The sequence below is a fragment of the Micromys minutus genome (assembly GCF_963924665.1).
Source record: "Micromys minutus genome assembly, chromosome: 23".
Classification (NCBI taxonomy): domain Eukaryota; kingdom Metazoa; phylum Chordata; class Mammalia; order Rodentia; family Muridae; genus Micromys; species Micromys minutus.
The window spans coordinates 40,996,497-41,021,716 of NC_137958.1; the positions used below are offsets into that span (position 1 = coordinate 40,996,497).

Genomic DNA, 25,220 nt, shown 5'->3' on the forward strand with positions numbered 1-25,220 from the left:
CCCCTACACTGGAGAATCAACCCTTCATAGGACCAAGGGCTTCTCCTCCTGTTGATGCCAAACAATGTCATCTTCTGCTACATATGTGGCTGGAGCCATGGGTCCTTCCCCCCCCCCATGTGTACTCTTTGGTTGGTGGTTTAGTCCCTGGGAGCTCTGGGGGGGGGAGTGTCTGGCTGGTTGATATTGTTGTTCTTCTTATGGGGTTGCAAACTCCTTCAGCTCCTTCAGTCCTTTCTCTAACTCCTCCACTGGGGTCCCTGTGCTCAGTCCAATGGTTATCTTCCAGCAGCCTCATCTGTGTCATCAGTAAGACTCTGGCAGAGCCTCTCAGGAGACATTTGTATCAGGCTCCTGTCAGCAAGTACTTCTTGGCATCAGCAATAGTTACTAGATTTGGTGGCTGCATACGGGATGGATCCCCAGGTGGGGCAGTCTCTGGGTGGCCTTTTCTTCAGCCTCTGCTTCACTTTTCGGCCATGTATTTTCTCACGTACTTTGTTCCCCCTTCTAAGAAAGACTGAAGCATCCACATTTTAGCTTTCCTTCTTCTTGAGCTTCATATGGTATGTGAACTGTATCTTGGGTATTCCAAGCGTTTGGGCTGATATCCACTTACCAGTGAGTATATAACATGTGTGTTCGTTCACGACTGTGTTAAAATTCTGTTTTTGTTTTTGTTTGTTGGTTTTTGTTTTTCAAGACAGAGTTTATCTGTGTAGACTCGGCCTTGAACGCAGAGATCCACCTGCCTCTGCCTCCCAATGCTGGGGCTAAAGTCATCTGCCACCATGCACAGCTTGAGGGCATCTTTATTAACCAATCAGGGATAACTTGGGGGTCAAGGTTTATACAACAAAAGCTAGCAGAGGTGAGGATCTCCTTGTCCTGGCAGATATCCTTATTTGGGGGTTTGGGAGCACAACCAGAACATAGGGTACAGAATGCAGCATTCGATTACAAAGCAGCATCAGGACCAATTCTCTCTGGTAGGTACAGAAATAGTAAATGAGTAAGACAACTGAGGGAGACAGAGAAGGGGACAAATAGAGAGGCAGGGTTAAAAGATGAAGAAGTCTGAAAGCGATTTATATACAAGTAACATTATACAGGCTGAGCACATTGTGTTTACATATTTAGGAATACAGGGACAGACTCATAGACACTCAAATACACACACACACACACACACACACACACACGGAAGCCACAGCTTTATGTTATCATCAAAGAGCAAATCCAGAGATGAAGAAAACAGATTGACCAGTAATGAAGAAATACAGAAGCCAGATCAGAAGTGTAAGAAGAAAAATGAATCTGGGCACTGAAGCTAAACATGAAGTTTTAAGCTGAATATTGAGTTGCTCACTTGTAATCTCCCTTTGGGGTTCCCGGTGCTGCGGAAGCACATTTTCCTTGGGATGGGGGTGTCTTTGTTATCCTGACTATAGGAGGTGAGATGCGACCACCTGGGTATCCCACAACTGCCCCCATATTGCAAAGCTGACCTTCTATTCAAGAACGTCCCCTGAATCCAAGATCTGCCTTCATATACCAGAACTACCCTCCGTTCCAGACCTGCCCCTGTATCTCAGAACTACCCCCCATTCCAGACCTGCCCCTGTATCTCAGAACCACAGCCACATCCCTTTTCCTCTACCTTCTAGAGTGTTTCAGGTCACACTTTTATTTTCTCCCAAAGTATTGATTAACCTGACAACCTGTCTAGCATTCATCACCGGTGGGGAAGAGAGGGCTGGGAAATCAATGCTGCTGGTGCTTTAAATAATTATAATTTTCAAACAGAAAAATCTCGAGTAGTTTATTACCTTTGTGACAAATGCACCTCCACTCATACATGAACAAGAACACAGAGCCATTCTCTATTAGTCATATTTTGTTATGATTTTCCAACTGGGTTTCTCTCAGCTCAGTATCCCTTCTTACCATGGTTAAGGCTTCATTTCACTGATAGGTTTATTAAATTCCCTAAAGTACTTTAAACAAAACAGATGAACATCTTTGATTCATCTACTAGGTCACTAAGCCTTTATTAAATTCAATCTCGGTAAAGTTGTTAAGAGAACAAATTCTATTAAAACAGAAAAAAAAAAAAAAACAGGCACGGGTATTTCTCATCAGTAATCACAGAATTGTAGAGTTGGAGTGTAGAAGTTTTAAGTTCAAAATCATCTGAGAAAGATCTTGTTTAAAAGTATACAAACATAGACAGCATCTAGCAAGGGACACACATCAGAACACAGCTCCCACTACTGCCGGGCTAAGTTTTTACATTGCGTAATCCTTAAATGGAGAGTGGGTAAAGCCTATATACGGAAGAGAGACTCCAACCAACAATATCAGTAAATTGAAACAGAAAAATGTCTCTAAAAAGCCTACAAAATATCACCCACAACCCGACAGTCTCTATGTTGGCACCATTACTGAGCAGTTGAAGCCTGGCTCTTTGATTGTAATCCGGTGGCATGTTCCTAAAGATTCAGACAGATTCCAGGTACAGTTTAAGCGCTTTCAGTGTGGCAAACAGCCTGAAGCCCAGAGCTGATGTGGTTCTTCCCTTTAACCCTCGCGTCAACAGGGAGTTAAAAAATGCAGTTGGCTGCATTGTTTCTAACACACTGACGAGTGAGAAATGGGGCTGGGAGGAGATCACCTACGACACGCCCTTCGGAAACGAAAAGTCCTTTGAGGTCCTGACCATGGTGTTCAAGAACAAGCTCCGGGCGGCGGTAAGTAGAGAGCACACTCCGCTGTGTGCCCGCAGGATCAGCCCAGAGAGGACAGACGCAGGACGCATCTACGGTAAGGCCACCATTCCCTCCGTCAGGTTCAGAACCAGCTCGGATTCACAGAGTATGGGAACGTCCACGCTGGCACAGATAAGCAGAGCAAATATACTAAAGTCTGGCAAGCTCCAGTTGAGCCTGTCATTTAAAGAAGTGTCACAAGCATTAACGTTGACCTGGTGGCGGAAAAACCGAAGGGCTATCGCTCTGCCCTTGAACCCACGCCTGAATGTGAAAGCGTTTGGAAGAAAGTCCTTTCTTCAGGATGCCTGGGGAGAAGAAGAGAGACATCTTACCTGCTTCCCGTTTAGTCTTGGGATGTACTTTGAGATGATCGTTTACTGGGACGTCCGAGGATTCCAGGTTACAGTAGGTGGTGTACACAGCCCGGAGGAGGGCAAACACAGATTTAGAGACTTAAGGTCCATTGATACACTGGCAGTGGGTGGTGAGATCCGTTTGTAGGTGGAAATTAGGCATATGTTCAGAAGGATAAAAACATTTGAATCAGACAGTTTGAGGTGTGGCTAAGCATTCTTAGACTAACTAAATCTTGCCATAATTACAAAATAGTGGAACAGCAAATATGGAACGAAAAAAAACCCAATAACGTAAGAATGACCTACAAGGTCCAGGTCCGCCTCTGAGTCCAGCAAGACTGGGTAGCCTGGTCTAACTGGAGCGCATGGCCAGCACCCAGTGGTGCTGTCTGCTTGCCTCATACCTCTCTATTCTAGACTCTTATTGTGACAATATCCCCACCCAGGGCAGCCTTCCATTTAACGTTAGAAGAGTTTAAACTCTGAGGGTATCAGTATTTGAGAGGGAGAAGCTGGATGTGATGGGCCCGGAACAGGCCATCCTAGACACCCTGTCTGAAAAAAGAAATAAAAGTAATAAAAGATAGAACCCACAGATTGGTGAAGTTAACAACTTTAATCTTACTTGGTTTTTGTGTAGTTTTTTGAGCTTTGTTCCTATTTGACCCACTTTGCTTAAAAAAAAATAAAAGCCCATTCATACAAAAGCAAATAAATAAATTAAATAAATAAATATACAAACATAAAAAGCACAAGTAAACTAATTGCATTTTTTGCTATTTCCACAACTTCAGTTCACATATAAAAAGCACCTGAATATCAATAAATTTGAAGCTAATATAAATAAAGTTAACTTTCAATTTAAGTGTATTTGTAGAAGTAATTATGACAGTCATAGATGGATGTATTAAGGAAATTGCTTATTGCAGAATTCCAGGTCTACTTCTCTCGACCAGTAGATGGCAGCAACGTTCTTTCATACTGTTAAGTCTTCATCGAGTAAGATACACCTCACAGAGGTATCTGTTATTCCTTCTTGAGGAAAAAGTCTCCATCAGCACTGCGATGAATGATGCATCAAATTTAAAGGCTTACTGGTTAGGAGATGAGACAAACTTTCAAATTTTTACAAAGCAAGTACAATTATTTTAATTTTTTAGTCCGGTTTTAAGAACGTGAGGTTTTAAGAACTACTTTCTCTCCTTTCTCATCAGCTCTTATCTGATTACCCTCCTGGCTGAGTAACTTATTCCCACTTAGAGATCCAGACTTCTAAATAATCATAGGACATCATCAAAATCACCCCAATTGTCTAAAATCATAGATCAGTTGAGAGCATCATCCCGTCATCTCCATGTTTGTGAGGTTCCTAAAATTCCCTTGTTTCTATTTCATCAATATCCTTGGTGTGGCAGAGAGGAGTCCAAATATAGATATAGACTCGCCCCATGGGAGAAGTCTGTCAGTACTTGCATGGTGAGAAGCTCCTCTTTCATGATAAGGACTCCTGGTTGAAGGGAGTGTGGGCCACACGAGTGGGCTTCCCCATTCTGTGGCAATATAGGGAAGTCCTAGACTAACATGGCCCTGGGGTCTTAGACAGCTATTGTCTTCAAAGTCCCCCTCTTTATCTAACCCCAAGAGAACCCGTGCTGTGGATGAAGTTCTGACATCAAACTCTGTATTCTTTTCAAAGCCTCTTCTCCTCAGCACAACTCGCTCACTTTCCCACCCTCCAAAGCCCTCTCAACCTTTAGATAATGGAAAACACTGATATTTCACATAACAACAGAGAAATTAATAATATCTATAAGGGAGAAGTCAGTGGTTTCGCTCGCACCCCAGGATTTTCTTTCAGGTTCCACTTACCTGGATCATTTAGCTTTAGACAGTCTACATTTTTGTCCTTCTGGATAACCATTGTGATAACGAGTGAATTCTACACTTACACTTTTATTTTATCAAAGTAAATGAAACATGACTCTCCCGCAGTAATGTGCTCCGGTTCTAAGGTAATGGTACAGTGAGCTTTGGCGAATGTGATCAAGAAAGCACTGTCCTCATCAACTCACAGAATGTGCCCTTTACCTGTCAATGAGCCCCAAGGTAAGCATAGTAAAGTTCCTCGTCCGCAACTACGAGGTCCCTTGGGAAGGATAAGAACACAGCCACTTTCCCAGAATGTAGTAACACTGGGGCAAACCTCAAAGAGATCTGTCATAGAAGAATGAGCATCCATGATTGCCCAATAGATTCCAGCCCTGCTGGGGTTTAGCTGCCTTTCTGTGTGTGGTCGTGCTAAGATTCCCAGAATACACAGGGTTTTGTTCCTGTTTAGCTTTCTAGCTTTCCAAAGTTCAAGTAACATGTTCATGTAAATTTTCATATGATTCCAATTAAATATTAAAACATTTTAACATAGCTTGACAGCTAATTGTCCAGTATTTTTTAATTTTTTTCTCTGCTCCTAATAGACCCTCTTCTCTTGTAAAAGCACAAGTATTTTCTACACTTATCCTTGTTCCCCAAATAATACCACATAGACCTTTACATTTTTAATAAGGCTCTTACACTATAACTGGGAAGATTCTAATCTAGTCTGACATGACTATGCTGGCCTGGCCACTTCCCAGCCTATTGCTCAGCCACTTGTCCTGTGAGCTGACATCTTGGTCTTTCCCTGGCCTCCTGCTTCATTTGTGTCCTCATGGTAACTTCCCTTGCCCACCCGAGACTCCCCCTCTCTCAAGGCACTGATGTCCCCCCGGCCTTACGTTCTTCTGCCCAGATACAGGCTAACCAGCTCTTTACCGACCAAACAGAAGATGACGGAGAACAATGTTTTACCAAACACCGGATCAGAAAAATGCTCACAACGATGGCAACACCCAAGCCAGACTGCAACCAGATCTCTGGGTACAGAAACCAGCATTTGAATAAGCAGTGCACAAAAAAAGTCCCCCGACATTTTCAATTCTTCCCAAACTTAACCAGAAGTCACCGCTACAGGGCATAATACATCCTGAAGTTTTTGTTCTATGCCTCAACTATTGCATTTTTTTCCCAATTCTTGAGCTGAGATCAACAGAGAGAAAGAGAAGGAGGAGAGAGAGAGAGAGAGAGAGAGAGAGAGAGAGACAGAGACAGAGACAGAGACAGAGACAGAGACAGAGACAGAGACAGCGAGACCAAAATGTCTGGATTATATAGGGAAGGGTAAGCCAGCCCCTGACATGGAATGTTCAGGGCTGGGAGCAGGGTCTGTCAGGTAGGGACTGAGGGATGCTGGGAGAACCTGGAGGCCAGGTCTGCTTTGGTATGTAAAATATGCACCTCAGTCCCTCATCCTGGGTCTGATAGGAAACATGCCAAGCTTTTGTTGGTTATAAATGAATAAGGGATGCTGTAATTGTCCATGACTGTCTCCTGCCTACATAGGAACACACTTGTGGAGTGTGAGCAAACAGGTAAAATGCAGGCCAAGGTAAAGCTGGACTGCTGGTTCATGCGTCTATGTTGTGGGGCCATCTTGGGGTAGGAGTGTATACACTCAGTTGAAGCAGTCTGTGAGGCTGGGCTAAAGCATGTGTAGATAACTGTTTGGAAGATTTTCTGGATGCAGGTTCTGAGAGAACACCTGGATGGGAGGTATAGAGAAGATGGGAGTTTAGGGGGAAACATCTCTGGGCGGGGAGTAGACATTTGAAATTCTTATGCCCATACTCTTGGTAGTTGGAGGAGGGGTGGGGTTCCAGGTCCAGGGAAACAGATGCCCCCTCAGGAATGGGCAACTGGGGAGGGAAATGGGCAGTTAATTGACAGGACTTAGCTTGTGTCCATTAGACCTGTGAAAGGCAGACTCCCTGAAGCTCACAAGAATCTTACAATAAGGTAAATCCTTCCTAACTTGCATTTACCCACCTCGGAACATCTTCTAAACCTTTAAACACTTTCTTAGACCCTTGCTGTCCAGGAAGCTTTCATATCCTCAGACTTTTACATAAACTTTTTCCATCCAATAATTTACCATGAGTCACAGGTGGTTGCCACTGGGTTCAAACCCCTTAGAGACCTGCGAAGAATTTATCCAAATGACATATGTATCAGTTAAAATGACAGACTTACCTATTACCCAGACAGTCACCCCACTAGGTTCTTGTGATGTAGGTGGCTTCCGCGGGGACACAGGTCCCAGGGTAGTAGGATCAATCTGCCAAACCCAGCAAATCTGAGAAGCCTTCCTGTGGAGAAAAATTTGAGAGACTGACCTTGCTTTGACCTTAGCAACTCCAGGCATGACTTATGTCTCTGTTCAGAGTTCAGGCAGGGCCTCAGCAGCAAGCATGGCAAAGGAGCCACTTTCTCAGTGGCTATCCTACCACAATCCAGGAGGGGTCTTTTCTTTTGTGTTTGTATCTTCTTGGGGACCTTAGATGCATCACTACTAGGATCTGGGAGTCTCTATCATTTCGAGCACCCTATGTTTAAGATTTTAAATGTCATAGTCAGCAGATCTCTGTCAGGTTTGAGGGCCAGTACCTACTAAGTATATCTGGGTTTAAAAAGAAAATCTGTCTATTTTTCCCTAAATTTTACATCTAGCAAGCATCACGCAAGAGGCTAAATAAAGCTTTAGTGATTCACTGCATCAGTTCTGAATAGGTCTTTGACTATAACTTGTGAGCACCTCAAAGGGTGTGACCATTTATACAGTTAGTGGCTATCAAGCTGTGGTTTTAGTTAAAAGAGTTTCCGAGAGACTAGGATCAAAACTGTTATCTTTTGGAGACCCGCTTTCCTGCTCATGGGCACACTTTCCTCCCGTCAGTCAGTGTGGTTCGGATTTAAAATGAACAGGCTGGTCGTTCACCTCTGCCTTTGCAGTCACCGCAGCTGCAAAGAGAAAGGTGGGAATGGCAGGTGGGGCAGGTGAGGTCACTGGAGCCGTGAGCTCAGAAGGGTGAGGGGAAAGAGCTCAGAGTCCCCAAAAGAAGTGGGACTGAGACGCATATTTTACATAACAAAACAGACCTGGCCTCCAGCTTTTCCCAGCATCGCTCAGTCCCTACCTGGCAGACCCTGTCCCCAGCTTGAACTTTCCAGCCCAGGGGCTGGGCTGTGCTTCTCCCAGAGGCTCTTCCCTATATAATCTAGACATTTTGCTCTCTCTCTCCCCCCACCCTTTCTCTCTCTCTCTTTCTCCCTCCTTCTCTTTCTCTTTCGTCCTCTTCCTCCTCCTTCTTTACTTCTTTCTCAGCAAGGACCCTTTCTCTCTTTCTCCTCCCCTCCCCCTCTCCCCATCACCTTGGGTCCTCAATCCTTGGGGACAGTGAACTTGCCTGAGTGCAGCTTCCCAATAATCTTGCCATATAATATAATATAATATAATATAATATAATATAATATAATATAATATAATATAATATACATAACATAATATGTAATTTGATAAAATATAATTTCAATTGGCTCATTTCATCGTGACAGAAATGACCTTTCAGATAAGATTTCCAACCTCAGTGAACATAATAAAGATAATCCCTTGCAGACATTACCAGAGGCTCCTTCCCAATTAACAATTCCTGCTAGCTACCACACAAAGATAGTGGACAAAATTCTCTAGTGAAGAAAAACTTTCAATTTGCTGATACGAAGCCTTTAATAAACACAATAAAGAATTCTGCCATATTTAAAGGGTAAAGGGGGCAGTCAAGAGAGCCACTGTCAAAAAATATATTACCGTAGCTTCCTCTTTTCTTCATTTACAAAGGCCCTCACAGAAGTAGTTGAGCGGGACTAAACCAGGAAGCAAGAGGTGCGATGAGCGCGCAAATCCTGCTGCCGTTCCGCGGCTCAGGCTCAGAAGAGGTCGAGGAACCCAGCAAAGGCATTCTGCACGTGGGCAGCACAGCACCGGGCAATGTGGACACCACGTGAGCGGCCTGGGGCAGAACTGAAAAGCCATTCATCCAGGATGACAGAAGGTGACAACAGGAATCTGCTCATGAGCAGCAGAGGGAGTGACAGAACCTGCCTCCAGCGAGCTTAGCCACCATCCTGGGGCTTGTGGATTGTGGGGGTACTCCACCTACCCGATAGAAACCTGGACCCAGAGTCCTGTCCGCTGCCACAAGGGAGAGAAAGAGGAGCTGAAAGGTTTGAGCACTATGCAGAGGCAGAACTGGAGACAGAGGCTGGTGAGGAACAGCCCGATGTGAGTAATGCTGCTACTGAGGGCCATGTCTGCAGCAACAGAGACCTGTCATGATACCCATGGCTCATGTTACCACCAAAAGCCATGCAGATGTCCCTCAGCTGGGCTGCCACCTGAGACCACGTTAATGTCCAAGAGCTGTGCAGAGCTGGTGCCCTCCCTCACTGAATGCAGCATTTGGAGAGCTGGCCCCACCCAGCTGCATTGGGTGCCATGGGCTTGGGAGAGATACCTTCCTCCCACCTCAAACCCTTCCCTGTGGAAGGAAGGTAAGACAACTGACCCTGAGGTCACAGAGAGCTGGCCCCATTCCTTAACAGCTCTGTACCTTATGTGGCAGCTCAGTAGAGCTGATCTTAGTGGCAAGGGCACAGGTGCATCCCAGAAGCATGATCCGGGGATATCTGGCCTCTCCCCTTGTCAGCTCTAGCACTTTGGGTGAGCTAGCCAGGACAGTGCATGAGGACTGGTGGGCTGATCAAGTCAGCTACCACCCAGACCCAGATCCAGGACTTTGAGTTGGCCCAAGCCAACATCTACCAGATCTATAAAATGCTGGAGTCCGTGAATGGGCTGGTCCTGCAGATCCAAAGCTGTAGGGTCTCCATGACGACAGGATAACAGAGAAGAGTCCCAGTGAGGACCCAGTATTGATGGTGTAGCAGAAGCCAGAGGCCTTGAACCAGACCAATGACTCACTGCAATGAACGCTTGAAAGTAAAGCTGTTTGGACAGAGGAGTACACTGTGCGACATACCATGACACACAGCAGCGTCCAATGTGAGATGTTGTTTGTTTGTTTATTGTTTTCTTTTGGGGGATGTTGCCAGGGCAGGGGCCAAGTGTAAAGGGAGGGGAGATGACTAGCATTGGGGTGCATGATGTGGAATTCACAATCATTCAAAAGCTTAAGAAATAGAATCCTGCCCTCTAGTAAAGAAGGAGGAGGAAGAAAAGAAAAAAGAGAAAGAAGAAGAAGAGCCGATTATTACTAGAATAGTCCATTACTAGAAATATCACCCTCTTTCTGCTACAAGCAACTTTAGCTTATGTAAAACATGCCTTAAAGGACAAAATAATATATTAACATTCATCAAGCACAAACATACTTTGGAACAATTTCCCAAATGTCTATATTTACTTATATTTTCAAATGCACAATTCTTATTCCCACTGTAGACACGAGGAACCTAAAACTAAAAGAAATTGTTCAGATCGTATACCTAGCAAGTGTAAAAGCTAAGAGTAAAAACCTGGACATTTGATCTTAAAGTTATGGTCCCTTCCCCGCCTTCTTTCAGTGTCAGGCACCTAAGACAACCACACGTGGCCAGCAAATCGCAGTAGATAGCAGTAGTAGACATACGAAGCTTCACCTTCTCTCAAACATCTCTCTCCCTGCCCACTGGTATGCATGCAACCTTTGGCTGAGGTCAGGAGAAGTTTGAAATAATAGGACTAATATTTCCCCTCATCCATTAATATTGAATACTAGCATCACGTACGTAGCTTTCTCACCATATTTTCTCATCACACACATCATCCCTCCTTCAAGAATAAAGAGGTAGAAGATAATAGAGAGGAGAAAGATGGATTAGTCCTGACTTAGATATTAAGAAAGGCATTAAAAAGTATTAAATGAGAGGTTGGAAAGATGATTCGGTGGCTAAGAACACTAGGTGCTCTTGCAAAGGACCTGAGTTTCCAGCACCCACATGGAACCATTGTGACTCCTGTCCCAGGGGATGTATTAGAACTGGTATCAACATGCTTACACATACTTTATTTTAATGTTACTGGCACCTGTTGTGACTTAGTGGAGTAACTGAGTTGCTGCTTAACTATTTCCTACTTCTTATTCTTTCTCTTCTAAGTCAGTGGCTCTCTTCCTAACACTGTGGCCCTTTCAATACAGTTCCCTATGGCGTGGTGACCCCCAACCATAAAATTATTTTAATTGCTACTTTATAACTATAATTTTGCTGGCGTTGTGAATTATAATGTAAACCACTGCTCTAAGTCATCAGAGAAAGAAGACAATGTAACATCTTTGGGTCTTATGACATATGTCATATGACATATTTATGACATATTCCTGGGAAAGGAATAATCTCTCAGTAGAAAATGAAATGATGTACATAAAAATTAATTTAAACATAATTAGCATCTTGCTATGGGCCAACAAACATAACACAAATTAATGATGTGTTTTCTATTAATTCATCAAAAGTAGAGCCAAGAAAATAAAATAAACTGAAGTCATATTTTTACTATCTGTCTTTTTGTTTTGTTTTGTTTTGTTTGTTTTTGTTTTTAAGGTCCCAGAGACACTAAACCTTAACCACCACTCCTCCCTGCACAAAAACAGCTAAATCAATTAACTCGCTTGCCTTTGATATTTTTGGAGTGTCGGGTAATGTATGAACAGCGATACGCTTCTGTCATAAATCAAAACATGCAACATGGTGAGAAATTTGCTGGCCTTATCGAGAGTACCTTCCTTGTCGCTATTTGACTAATGCATTTGTTTAAATAACGTGTCCATACAAGTGGCTACATCTTTTTACAGTGGAGGTAACTGTCATGTCTTCCTAAGTGCTTTCTCAGCAACGTTTTATCCAGGGATTACAAGCCTGAGTTGTAAGTGAATGGAATGCACATCTCATTCTAAACGATCATTAATTTTCTTTCTTTCCCGACTATCACATTAAGAACTACACTGAAAGAGTCAACAATAGGCTGAAAATGTCCTTTTTTGGGCTGATGACACTCAGGAAAAGTAAATTAACAACTTTTGCTCACACTGAGGCTTACCAGAGATTTATATTAGTGTTAAGAGGCAATCCTAAAAGGCCACGTCCATTAACCATGTATTACTGTGCTCTCAGGAAATGGCATACTTATGGAAAGACAATGTTAAAAACTGACATCTTTTTAAAGTAAGGCTATTTATTACACAATAATTGCATAGTTAGAAGAATATTCTGTTACAAAATAAAATGACTATTTTTCTATACATAGTATACAGAGTTAAGGCAAGGCTTTGTGTTACAATTAATATAGAATTAAAATATTTATGAGCTTTGAGTCTTGACATAACGCCATCCAGCATGTATAGACTACAGTCCAGCCAGATTTTATTTTTATATGCTGATTCCCTGTGCTTACTCTTTCCTAAGGGAAGAATTATGATTACATTATCCAGAAAATACGCTTCTACAGTAGTTAAGAGGATGTAAGACTTGGTGACATTTGTTTAAATTTGCATACTTCTTTTTTTATTCAGAATATTTCCCCAGCTACTTTGATTACTGAATAAAACTTTTAAAATTCCTCATTACTTATTAATAAAAGATATCATTCTACCCAGGGAGCATGACGCTGTAGACAGTAATTCCACAAATATGACTAGGCCCTCGCCCTACTTGCCCACGAGGAAATATTTGTTTTAAGAATAATGAGAACCTCCGGGACACACAGGGATTCCTAGCCAATTACCTCAGACAGCCCCAAAATACATCTCATACTTTTGTTTTATAATTGTATTTCTCATACTGTTTACTAAAGAAATGAGCATATACTTAGCATTGTTGTTAATATTTAATATTAACTTGCAAGAGAAAATAGACATTATTCCCTTTTGCTTTTTTTTTTTTTAAATATCACTTTTAATCTAACCCAAAGTCTAAAGGAATTATTCCTTGCTCTAGGTTCATACTAAAAATATATCTTAGTATATTTTGGAGCAGTAATATGCTGTGTTCTCAATCAAAACAAACAAAATAATTTTGTTGTTAGAGGAGAAAATGGGTACTCTTGCCCACCATTTGCCTCAAGTTTATAAAGGACATAAGTAACTGAAAACACCAATGGCATCTCTGCTTGCTCAAAAACTATGGCGGTGGATCTCAGATCATTACCAGGATGTCTCAGATGTGAATGTATGGCAAAGCATCTTCATCTGCTGAGGGAAGATGTGACCTAGGACTGACTGTAGCTACTTCTCTGTGACATGGGGCCTCTGGGCTAGGAGAAGAGTGTTGTAGAGCAGTAAATAGTAGGAAGGGGGTAGAAACTGAGTTCTCATGGAGTTCAAGTCTCCTCTGGTATCTACATGGGCAGCCAGCAGTACCTCAGCTGGCTCAAATCAGTTCAAGTTGTATTCCTGCCACATACTGGATGATAATGAGATCACCAGAAATTAAAGTTTTGTCCACGTGGGGAAGAGGTGGGTCATATCGTAAAAGATTTTAAAAATGGGTTGAATCTCTTTCCAGTGTTCTTTTTAGTATGACACAGGTCATGTACTCAATGCTGTGATTCACAAGCATTCTATAACTGGTGTACAGGTATTAGAATGTATTAGCGACTTCTTACAGCTGTGCACAGGTTACAATATCAAAAAGAGCTAGGATTCAAGCAGGCTACTTATGAATAAAAGTCATTCAGGTGATCAACAACTTCTTAAGAGAAGGGCTCTCCACCTGTGACCAGAAATCCAAGTTAGAGGAGGGTTAAAAGTTATGCATTCTGGTGAATTATAAAGGCTGAATACTGCCCTGTACAAAAACAGTTTGTTGGTTTGAAGTACCTCTTTAGTATGTGAGTCATTGAATTCTGTCCAATTCCTTTTCCAGAGTCACTATTTCCAGAAACAATGATGGGTCAGCCAAGGGACATGGTGACATTTTCATTATCTGTCTGCGACAGTGACTTCAGCTTTGAAAGCATTTAAAGTAAAGGTAGATTAAGACACAAACATGCTCCTGTGAGATTGAATCTAGTACCACAAACATTCTACTTAAGTAGAATAACATAGCTACCAAAATATCTCCCATCTTGCATTTTTTTACCTTACGGATGCTCCTTCTATTGCATACTGTGGTCTCTTTTCCCTTTGATTCTAAGTAGAACTTTATGAAGCCAGTTCAGAAAAATGCTCCGCCCTTCTACCTTGCTTTCTTGGAATGTCTTAGAACTGAGGCACCATGATATCAGAATGTTTAAACCATCTCATGTAGAAAAAAACCACAATAACTGCCATGTGCCCAGAGACAATTCTTTCTCCACCAGTGAGTGAGTGACCTTTCTCTATTAGGTTTCTAAAACCCCCAATGCCATGGAAACAAAGATTCCCATGAATGAGATTCCCATGAAGACCACAAGAGCCAAAGGATGATTCAGTAGTGTGAGCAACAACTTTCAGTCTGGAGTCAAGGAGAAAGAAGGCATGAGCAACCCATTGTCTGCCCTGGTAGAGCTGTGTACACAACATTCAATTCTCTCCGGCATAACGTGTGGCAATCTTATATTGCCAATCAGAAAAGCCCGTGTGAGCATTGCCGGCCAGAATTTCCATCCATAAATCTACGGGATGAGAGCCTATATGACCAGACTTAGCTTCTCCTCACTCGAGATGTCATTGATATTTTGGTTTTCTTTTTTCTTTTTTTTTCTTTTTTTTTTTTTTTTTTCATTTTCAGTATACGCTACGGTATGGGATAAAGCTCTTGACAGAGAAAGTATCCTGAGGGTTTAGTCATCTTCTAGAAGCCAGTCAAGAGGTTATCTTTTATTTGGTATATACAGGGTTTAAATACCCCGAGTCTGCACATTAACTTTCTATGGCAAACAACTCTAGTTCATAAAAAATGACACAAACGTCCAGCTTGCTCTGTAGAATATGTAGTCTTAAACCATATTCAGACACTATGCTGTGAGGACGTTCAAATGTGAAAACACAACACATATAGAGGCCATAGTTAGGGGCTCTTGCCAATAGTCCTGATTAACAGCCAGCATCGAGCAGACATGTAAAGCTAGCTCTAGCTTATTTTAGCCGGAAGCCAGATGACCGAGCCATTCCTACCCTTTAATGCATCCAGCTGAAGCTCCAAGAACCAGAGAACACTACTTTCTGTTCTGCTCTGTCTTAAATTCCTGGCCCAAACAATTTCTAAGCTTTCTCACATGGCTGTTTTATGCCACTGTTTTGGGAGTGGTTTGTCGGGAAAGAACTGGATCAGCGGTTCTCCACCTGTGTGTCTTGACTCCTTTGCGGATTGTATATCAGATAGCATGCATGTCCGGTATCTATACCATAATTTATTACAGTAGCAAAAATACACTTACTAAGTAGCAACAACCTGAGGATCTGTATAAGAGTCACAGCACTAGGAATGTTGAGATTCACTGCATTAGAAGCTCCACTCCATTTGGGGGACTGGAAATAGTCTCCTGCCAAGGAAACCAACACAGCAGCAATGAGAAGGACTAAGAAGAACCCCAAAGTGCCTCAAGAGTTCTATAGAAAAATCTAAACAATTGTTAAGAAAATAAAAGTGTCTACAGAGAAAAATCTCAAGAAGCTTGTCAATGGGAGTGTGAAGTCTGGAAAACATTGCGAGGAGCTGGGAAGGAGAAGAGTTAGAGACTGGCATTTAGTGTGCAGTGGTTGTCTGCAGTAATGCCCATGATAAAAGATGTACCCGGAATGGGACTATTCCTCATATCCACCAACTGTGATAGAATAGAAGAGGGAAGTTACAGAATGAACTGCTTAAGTGGAGTACTACTTTCTGTTTCTTGTGTTTAGTTGTTTGTTGTTGCTGTTTTGTTTTGTCTTCCAGACTGGGTTTTCCTGTGTGGTTCTGGCTGCCCTGGAACTCACTATGTAGACCAGGCTGGCCTCAAACTCAGAGATCAGTCTGCTTCTCTGCCTCTCTGCCCCTCTCTGCTCGTCTCTGTGTCTCTCTGCCTTTTCCTCTGCCTCCCAACTGGTGGCATTAAAGAAGGCAAATGCCACTGTTGGGTTTCAAACCTGCATATTTTACATACAAAAGTGGACCTGGTCTCTAGATTCTCCCAGTATCTCAGTCCCTGCCTGGCATTAACCACCCTTTATCCTGAGCTTTCCAGCCTATTGAATGGACTTTTCCCTCTGAGCCGCTCTTCCCTGTTTAATACAGACATTCAGAGTTTCTTCCCACCCCATACATAAGTTCTCCCTCTCCCTCTCTCCCTCTCCCCATTCTCCCCAACCCCCTCTCCCTATCCTTCTCCCCTTTTCCCTCTCCCCCTCCCCCTCTCCTCCTTCCCCTCTCTCCCTCCCCTTCTCCCTTTCTCCCTCTCCTCCTCCCCTCTTTCCCTCCCCCTCTTCCTCCTTCGTTTCCTCTCCCCCCTTCCCCTTTCCTCTCTATATCTCCCCATGAGTCCCCCTCTGGTCTTCTTCCTTGGGACTAGTGAACCTACCTGAGCACAGTTTTCCAATAAACCTACCTTTATATACTCCGATCTGGCTTGAATTGGTTGATTTCTCTGGAGGACAAATAAGTTATTAGCCACCACACCTAGTTTTTTGTTGTTCGTTTGTTTTTAATTTTTGTTGTTTCGGAATTCTGTACTGTTCCATACTTCAGTATTTCCTTATGACAAATGCATTTAAGTTAGGAGTTAGAAAATGACTTCGAGCTCTGAATAGCAAGGTTGGAAGGAAAGGAGTCTAAGGCAGTGGGTCCCTCCCTCCTTCCATCTTTGCGACCCTCACAGAGTTTCCTGCAGTGCCATGTTGAGTCAGAGTATGGGGAGGTTAGCCACCTCTGTGGTCCTTCCCTGCAGCAACTGTGAGGACAGAGCAGGGAAAATTTTGCCATTTTCAGTGGGAGATAAGTAATGGTTTCTGGATGTGGTGACAGTGTACTTTGGATCTGGATTTGTTGTTGCTTCTTTTGTAGTAAGGCGCCATCTACTTAAAGATGAGGATGTCCAACTCATCCCTTGAACAGAATGAAGAATGCTTAAGAGACGCGATCTGAAGCTTGGATTAAACTTGAGAACTCTAGATGAAACTGTAAGATAAAAGTGTAAATAAGCCAATGAGATAAATGAGCAATAAACAGTGACTTGAGAAAGGCCTTCATGAAGAGTGACTAACCCAACATGAACACAATGTAACTCACAGAGAAGGCATCCCAAGGATCTGGAGTGTGCTTCCTAGAGAATTTGTGTTGAAAAGGCTCTCTAAGAATAGAAAGGGTTTCTAAGAGTATTAAATGTGCTAATCCATGAAAGCCTCACACTGGGAACACAGCAAGGAAAGGATGACCTGGAAGAGACGTGTGATTGTGACTTGGATCCAGTAGAATGATATGTGAATACACAAGAAGTTCACAAGGTTTCTAAAGTGATTAGAACAGCAAGGACGGAAAGGGGCTGAGTCACTATAAGAACACAGAGAACTTTGAACCCCTGACTTCCGAAGTCAGAAAATAAAAGAGTCAAAATTGGAGTATTTTTGATAGACAAGGACTGACTCAGGTAGGAGGTAGAGAGACTGCAAGAACCGGAGGGGAGGGATGGTGCCAAGGAAACAGTATCTTCCAGACACAGCAGGACACACATGAGCTCACAGAAACTGCAACGGCATGCACAGGCCTACATGGGTTAATGCAGACTGGTCTCCAGGCTGAGATGGGGGAACAGACAACAGTTCCTATCCCTAACCAAGAAGCTATCTCCAGTTAACAACTGCCTATAAAGAAATGATTAATTTTTTCTGCTGCACTACCCCATGGCCATAGGAAATGTCCAACACAACACAGTGGTATTTTTCTACACATTTGGGGACATATTCCTTTGTTTGGGCACTTTCATTGTTTGTCATATTGGTCTTTTGCTTGTATAATGTGATTTCTGGTGATGTGCATGATGAATTTTTGTCTTATGGCTTTTTTCTTATTTATTTATTTATTTGCCTACTTTTTGTTTTACAGAGAAAAGTCATGGAGTTGGTGGTTGAATGGGAATGAGGACAGTCTTTGAGAGGAGTTTGGGGAGGGAAAAGCATAATCAGAACATGTAATATATTTTTTCCAATTAAAACAAAGAAAATGCTCAGTAGGTTGAACCAAAACTCTGAAGAAGACTGTCTAAAATCCAGTAAGAGGTGTTGATTAAGAAAGCAGAATATTGCCTGCTAGATTTCAGAACTACTACAGAGCAGGGATTGATGCACACACTTTTGCAAGCAGACTATAGAATCATGTCGTGTGTGTGTGTGTGTGTGTGTGTGTGTGTGTGTGTGTAAAGGACAGATGATTGTCCCTTTTCATTCAGAGCCCATCAGAATAATCATATTGCAAGAGCCACAGCTAACCAACCACACCAGGGGAGGATTATCTATACCCAGACTTGACTTCGATGTTACATGCTAGAGTTTGAGATGTGGAAATGTAAGGCATTTAGAATACTGTATTTGACATCCAGGAAGAATGGGAGCTTCTGTGTTCACAGTTGAGGTGGTAGAAGGTCACATCTCTCCCATTCCTCACAGTCATCTCCCTTGGACAGTTTTCAAACTGAGGCAGGGGACTCTGTCTTCTGCCCTTAACGTGGGTAGATCTGTATGATCATCTCAAACAATTAAACAGGAGAGAGGAGGAAATGAGGAGGGGAAGCAGACCATAAGTATATCATGAGGTCCACTTCACTTACTTGGGATATTTTCTCTTGAAACCCAGACAGCAAGATGTGAAGAAAGCCCAGCCATAGATGGAGAAATGAAGATATTTCAAGACAAATCTAAATTTACACAATATCTGACCACAAACCCAGCACTATAACGAATTATAGGTGGAAAACCCAATAAAATGAGGGGAACTACATCCTAGTAAAAACAAGAAAACTCCTAAGCAAGAAAACCAAAAGAATAAAGAGACACAGACACAACTCAACCCACAAAAGCAATAATAGCAGGAAACAGCAACCACTATTCCTTGATATCTATTAACATAAATGGAATCAACTCCCCATTAAAGAGACATAAGCTATCAGACTGGATACATAAACAAACTCCAGCATTTTGCTGCATACAGGAAACTCATCTCAGAGAAAAAGACAGACACTATCTCAGAGTAAAAAGTTGGGAAAAAAACTTCCAAGCAAACAGCCCCAAGAAGCAAGCTGGAGTGGCTATTCTAATATTGAATAAAGTAAATTTCCAACCAAAAGTTATCAAAAAAGATAAGGAAGGACACTTTTTACTCATTACAGGGGAAATCTGTCAGGAGGAACTCTCAATCCTTAACAAATATGCTCCAAATACAAAAGCACCCACATTCATAAAAGAAACCCTACTAAAGCTCAAAAAATACATTTCACCCCACACAATAATAGTGGGAGACTTTAATACCCCACTCTCACCAATGGACAGATCAGAGAAACAGAAACTGAACAAGGACACTGTAAAACTAGCAGAGACTATGAACCAACTGGAATTAATAGATGTCTACATAACATATCATCCTAAAGTAAAAGAATACACCTTCTTCTCAGCACCCCATGGCACCTTCTCGAAAATTGACCACATAATTGGACACAGAACGAGCCTCAATCGATATAAGATGATTGAAATACTCCCATGCATCCTCTCAGATCACCATGGTCTAAGGCTGGTCTTTAACAACAACAAAGACAACAAAAAGCCCACATACACATGGAAACTAGACAACGCTCTGTTAAACGATAGCAGGGTCAAAGAAGAAATAAAGAAAGAAATTAAGGATTTTCTAGAATTCAATGAAAACGAAAACACAACGTACCCATGCTCATGGATTGGAAGGATCAACATTTTAAAAATGGCCATCCTACCAAAAGCAATCTACAGATTCAATGAAATCCCCATCACAATTCCAACCCAGTTCTTCATTGAGTTGGAAAGATCAATGCACAATTTCATCTGGAATAACAAAAGACCTAGAATAGCGAAATCCATCCTCAACAACAAGAAAACATCTTCGGGAATCACTATCTCTGACCTCAAGCTATATTACAAGGCAATTGTGCTGAAAACTGCATGGTACTGGTACAGAAATAGGCACGTGGATCAATGGAATAGAATAGAAGATCCAGAAATGAGCCCTCACGTATATGGTCACCTGATTTTTGACAAAGGAGCTGTAAACATTGAATGGAAAAAGGACAGCCTATTCAACAAATGGTGTTGGTCCAACTGGCACTCTGCATGCAGAAGAATGAAAATAGACCCTTTCTTATCTCCTTGTACAAAGCTCAAGTGTAAGTGGATCAAAGATCTCCACATTAAACCAGATACACTGAAACTATTAGAAGAGAAAGTAGGGAAAACCTTAGAACACATAGGCACAGGAGAAAATTTCCTGAACAAAACACCAATGGCTCAAGCTCTAAGGTCAAAGATTAACAAATGGGACTTAATGAGATTGCAAAGTTTCTGTAAGGCTAATGACATTGTCAAGAAAACAAAACGGCAGCCAACAGAATGGGAAAAGATCTTTACCAACTCCACATCAGATAGAGGCCTAATATTCAAGGTATACAAAGAACTCAAAAAGCTAGACACCAGAGAATCAAACAACCCTATTAAAAAATGGGGTACAGAGCTAAACAAAATGTTCTCAATTGAGGAATATGGAATGGCTGAGAAACATCTAAGGAAGTGCTCAACATCTTTAGCCATCAGGGAAATGCAAATCAAAACAACCCTGAGATTCCACCTCACACCAGTCAGAATGGCCAAGATCCAAAACTCAGATGACAGCAGATGCTGGCGAGGTAGTGGAGAAAGAGGAACACTTCTCGACTGTTGGTGGGGTTGTAAACTGATACAACCACTCTGGAAATCAGTCTGGCGATTCCTCAGAAAATTGGACATAGTACTACCTGAAGATCCAGCTATTCCACTTCTGGGCATATACCCCAGAGACACTTTAATACACAACAAAGATATATGCACCACAATGTTCATAGCAGCTCTATTTATAATAGCCAGAAGCTGGAAAGAACCCAGATGTCCTTCAGTAGATGAATGGATACAAAAATTGTGGTACATTTACACAATGGAGTACTACTCAGCCATCAGAAACAATGACTTAACCAAATTCTTAAGAAAATGGCAGCATCTAAAGAATATCATCCTGAGTGAGATAACACAGTCACAAAAGAACAGACATAATATGCAGTCACTGATAGTGGGATGCTAACCCCAGAGGCTTGGACTCCCCCAGAAACAACTCACAGACTGTGTGAAGCTCAAGAAAAAAGCAAAACAAAACAAAACAAAACAAAACAAAACAAAAATGCTCAATCCTTACACACAAAGAAAACATTGACTAATTCCGGGTTACATCCTGTTTTTCATGTACTTTTTGCTCATTGTAACTAGTAAGAACTAAATGCAGAGTATCAACTTTAAAAAAAAAAAGAAAAGAAAAAAAGCCAAGCACTGACTAAAATGTATTTGTATACATTTATGCAAAAATGTTTAAAAATTTTTTATTTTATCTTTGTTTTTTAAAATAAAGTTAAAAAAAAAAAAAGAAAGTCCAGCCAGCTGTCAGCCGGCCCTTGCCAGTCAAGCAGAGTCCTTGTGCAGTGTCTCAGTTGAGCCATAAGCTAATGCTACACATGGACACAGCATCCTCTTCTCTTCCTGAAGGTTTGTTAACAAAACAGATGTTCCTCATTGTTTAGATCTGCTGCTTGAAGATAATGGGCAATACATAAGTAGAGAAAAGTGTTTGGTCTTCTGTATAACAGTGTTTCTCAACGGGAAATGAGTTAGCTTCACAGAGGCATTTGGCAGTATCTAGAGACAGTTTTAGCTGTCATAACTAAAATTATTGGCTTCTGGTAGGGTTGACTTCAAATATGCTGTTACTCTCTCTACTGTACAAAGTACAGTCCTCTTCAATAAATGTCAACAGTTCCAAAGCATCCTGATTGAAGTAATAATAATAATAATAATAATAATAATAATAATAATAATAATAATAATAATAATAAATAGCGGGTAGTTAGTATAATCTTCAATTATAGCCAAAGACAAGATAGATCATTTCTTTATGACATCCCAAATATTTCATCCTCCAAAGGAACTGCTTTTTATAAAGAGGATCTCAAATGATTCCTCGGTGGGAAACTGTCTTAGCTAACAATAGGTAAGGAGAAACCCACCAACCACTTACATAAAACTTCAGGGAATGAGAATTCATTGTATCTGGAATGTAAGAACAAGAAATCAGTTCTCCTGGAGTTTAAGTTAGCTCTGAAGGGAAGAACAGGAGTTCTCCCAGGGTGGACAATGTGAAACAGAACTTGCCATTTTTGTTTTTTAGATATTGAGCTTTGTTTTGTCTAGCTCGCATATTGTTCTACCAAAGGAGCAGCCAGTTCATTTTCAGCAGGTCAAAGAGCAACCTCCAAAGACTGTAACCACCCAAAACTTCAGAGTGAGACCTTATCTGGAAATAGCGTTCTCAGTTCTCAGATATACTTAGCTATGATGAGGTCATACAGATGTGGGTGGGCCTTAAGGCTGATGACGCCTGTGTTTATAGAGAGGAAAAGATTTGACCATAAGCATACACAAAGAGAAGATGACCACATGAGGGAGGAGGGACAAGTAGGAGGGATGTCAGAGAATGACAGGGTTTCCCAGCGGATAGTCATTACCAGGAAACCTAAGGGGCAATTCCTTTCTCCAGTCACCAGAGAAAGGACAGGCTCTTTTTCTTTTTTCTTTCTTTCTTTCTTTCTTTCTTTCTTTCTTTCTTTCTTTCTTTCTTTCTTTCTTTCTTTTTTTAACCACTTTGATATTTGCATTTCGAGTTAGTTTATAGAGCTGAGAAAATACATCTCTATTGTTTGAAGCTACCAGATTTGTAGTCATTTATTCTGACAATCTTAGTATAAACAAATGTACTCTATTCTGGATTATTTGGGTTTTGGATATACACCTAATCATTTAGTGAATTATTAGGCCCTTTAGAGATTACTCACTGAGTCAGGCTGCTCACCACCAAACTTGATGAGGGAGAACAGATTCCTGGAAATTGTTTTTTGACCTCCACCAGCACACAGTGGCACACATACCCCCCCCCCCAAAAAAAACCCACAAACCTCATACATACAAATAAAAACCATGGTTTTTGGTTTTGGTTTGTCTTTATTTGCTGCTTGTTGCTGTTTGGCTTTTTGAGATAATGTTTCTTTGTATAAGTGGGGCTGTCCTGCAACTTGATCTGTGGACCAGGCTGGTCTTGAACTCAGAGACCCATATGTCTCTGCCTCCCAAGTGTTAGGATTAAAGGCCTGTGACATCAAACAGAAAAGAACGAGTCACCCAAGAATCAAATGAATACATATCATCTGGACAGCTTGGATTTAGAGTTGGATGCAGGAGATTTATTTGATCATAAGATACGTTTTGGAAAAGTAGACTAGAGACATTTTGGAAATGCACGCATGGAATCATGAAGTGTCTGGTACATCAGTGACTAGACCTAGTCAGGTCTAGTCTTATGTCATGACCTTCTGTCTCAGCTGTTCCCACTCCCCACTGCCTTCTCTCTGGGGAGTGTAGCAGGCACTAAAGTAACCCTGTCTTTGTGCTTTTACCCACTCATCACCAACTCTTGCTCTCACAAGCAACTGTGACCCTCATTTTTATGGCAGCGGTAAACATGCGTTGTCCTTTAGAGTTTCACGATTCAAATGTGTGTTCCCACACACACCGGGTAACACTCTTAGCACGGTCCAGCACGAATGAGCGAAAGCTTTCCTAAGTTTTTAATCTATCCTATCTTTTTGTTGCCTTTGTAATTTTTTTTGTTTTGTTTTGGATATAAACCCTGGGTTATCTGATCAAGAGTTTTCTTGTTCGACACTTGCTACTCAGGATAATATAACCTTGTTCCCAAGATCCTTACTACCTAACGGAATCTGTAAAGGAAGACTAGACCGGATTTAGGTGTTACCCTTCTGGGAGCCCTTAGGGGGTGTTCTGCACATAACCTGTTTACCTTTTTCATGGTGATAACCTTCAGCGATGATGCCCTTTACTGGCTGAATGGTGTGAGATGATGATACTCTGTTCCTTCAGGGTTAGCTCAGATACTTAAGATACACTTTTTAATATTTAGTTTTGCAGAAAGACTGGATACATCTTGAATTTCTTGTCTTCACTCATTTCTTTCGATGATTATTGGGTTCCCTAGGATTCTTTTAAGGTGGTTCATCTAGATAACATACACACACACAGGTGTGTATGTGTGTGTGTGTGTACATATATATGAATATTATTAATTTCTATATATTATGGATTCATGGATTGAAAATATTGGATGAATTTCAACCTACTATAATTAATATCATTATTAAAGGTCAAACTGAACCCTTTCTACCTGTGGAAGATACTTTCAACTGGGGTCCAACTTTCTTTTTAGTGTATTTATGTTCTTTGTGTATGCGTGTATGTTTGCATGAGTGTGTCTTCACATGGGAATACATGCATTATGTACCCACACAGAGGTATGTGGCATTCTCCCCTCATGTTCTTTGTCTACTTCTTTGAGGCAGGATTTCACCCCTGAACATAGGGCTCCCATTTTCAGCTTAGCTAGAAACCACAAGCCCTTGAACTCCTCCTGTCTCCTCTCTGTTCAGACCTGGACCTCTGTAAGAGTTTGTGGTGACTCCCAGCTTCTTGGATGAGGGCTATGATCTGTTCACTGGTCCTTAGAGCTGTTGCACAAACATTTTCTGCTAAGCCATCTCTCCAACTGTCCACTGCTGCCTTCTTTTGGAATGACCCAAGGAGGTCCTCACAGAACTCTCTTCTCTGAAATGTCCTCAGCTTATTTTGAGTGGTCTTCTGCTTGGATTAGTCATTTTCCCAAGATGCTTAGGGTTTAATTTACTGAAAAACTTTATTTCAAATATTTAATTTGCATACAAGGGATATTTATAACTAGTTGGATATTATTGTAAGCTCTTTTTGGCAGTGCATTTAGTAAATTCAGATAAGTTAGATAGTTGAAGTTGGTCAAATGCTAAACTATTTTA

General features: G+C 41.5%; 1 protein-coding gene across 1 annotated transcript; it reads left to right on the top strand.

The window, feature by feature from the left end:
* Window positions 1-2,486: 2,486 nt before the first annotated feature.
* On the top strand, window positions 2,487-3,272 carry LOC308435769 (galectin-8-like; the record flags this gene model as incomplete). The annotated part of the gene is made up of 1 exon (XM_080936517.1): window positions 2,487-3,272. One exon carries the CDS (start codon window positions 2,487-2,489, stop codon window positions 3,270-3,272), a length of 786 nt encoding a protein of 261 aa, XP_080792643.1.
* Window positions 3,273-25,220: the final 21,948 nt, after the last annotated feature.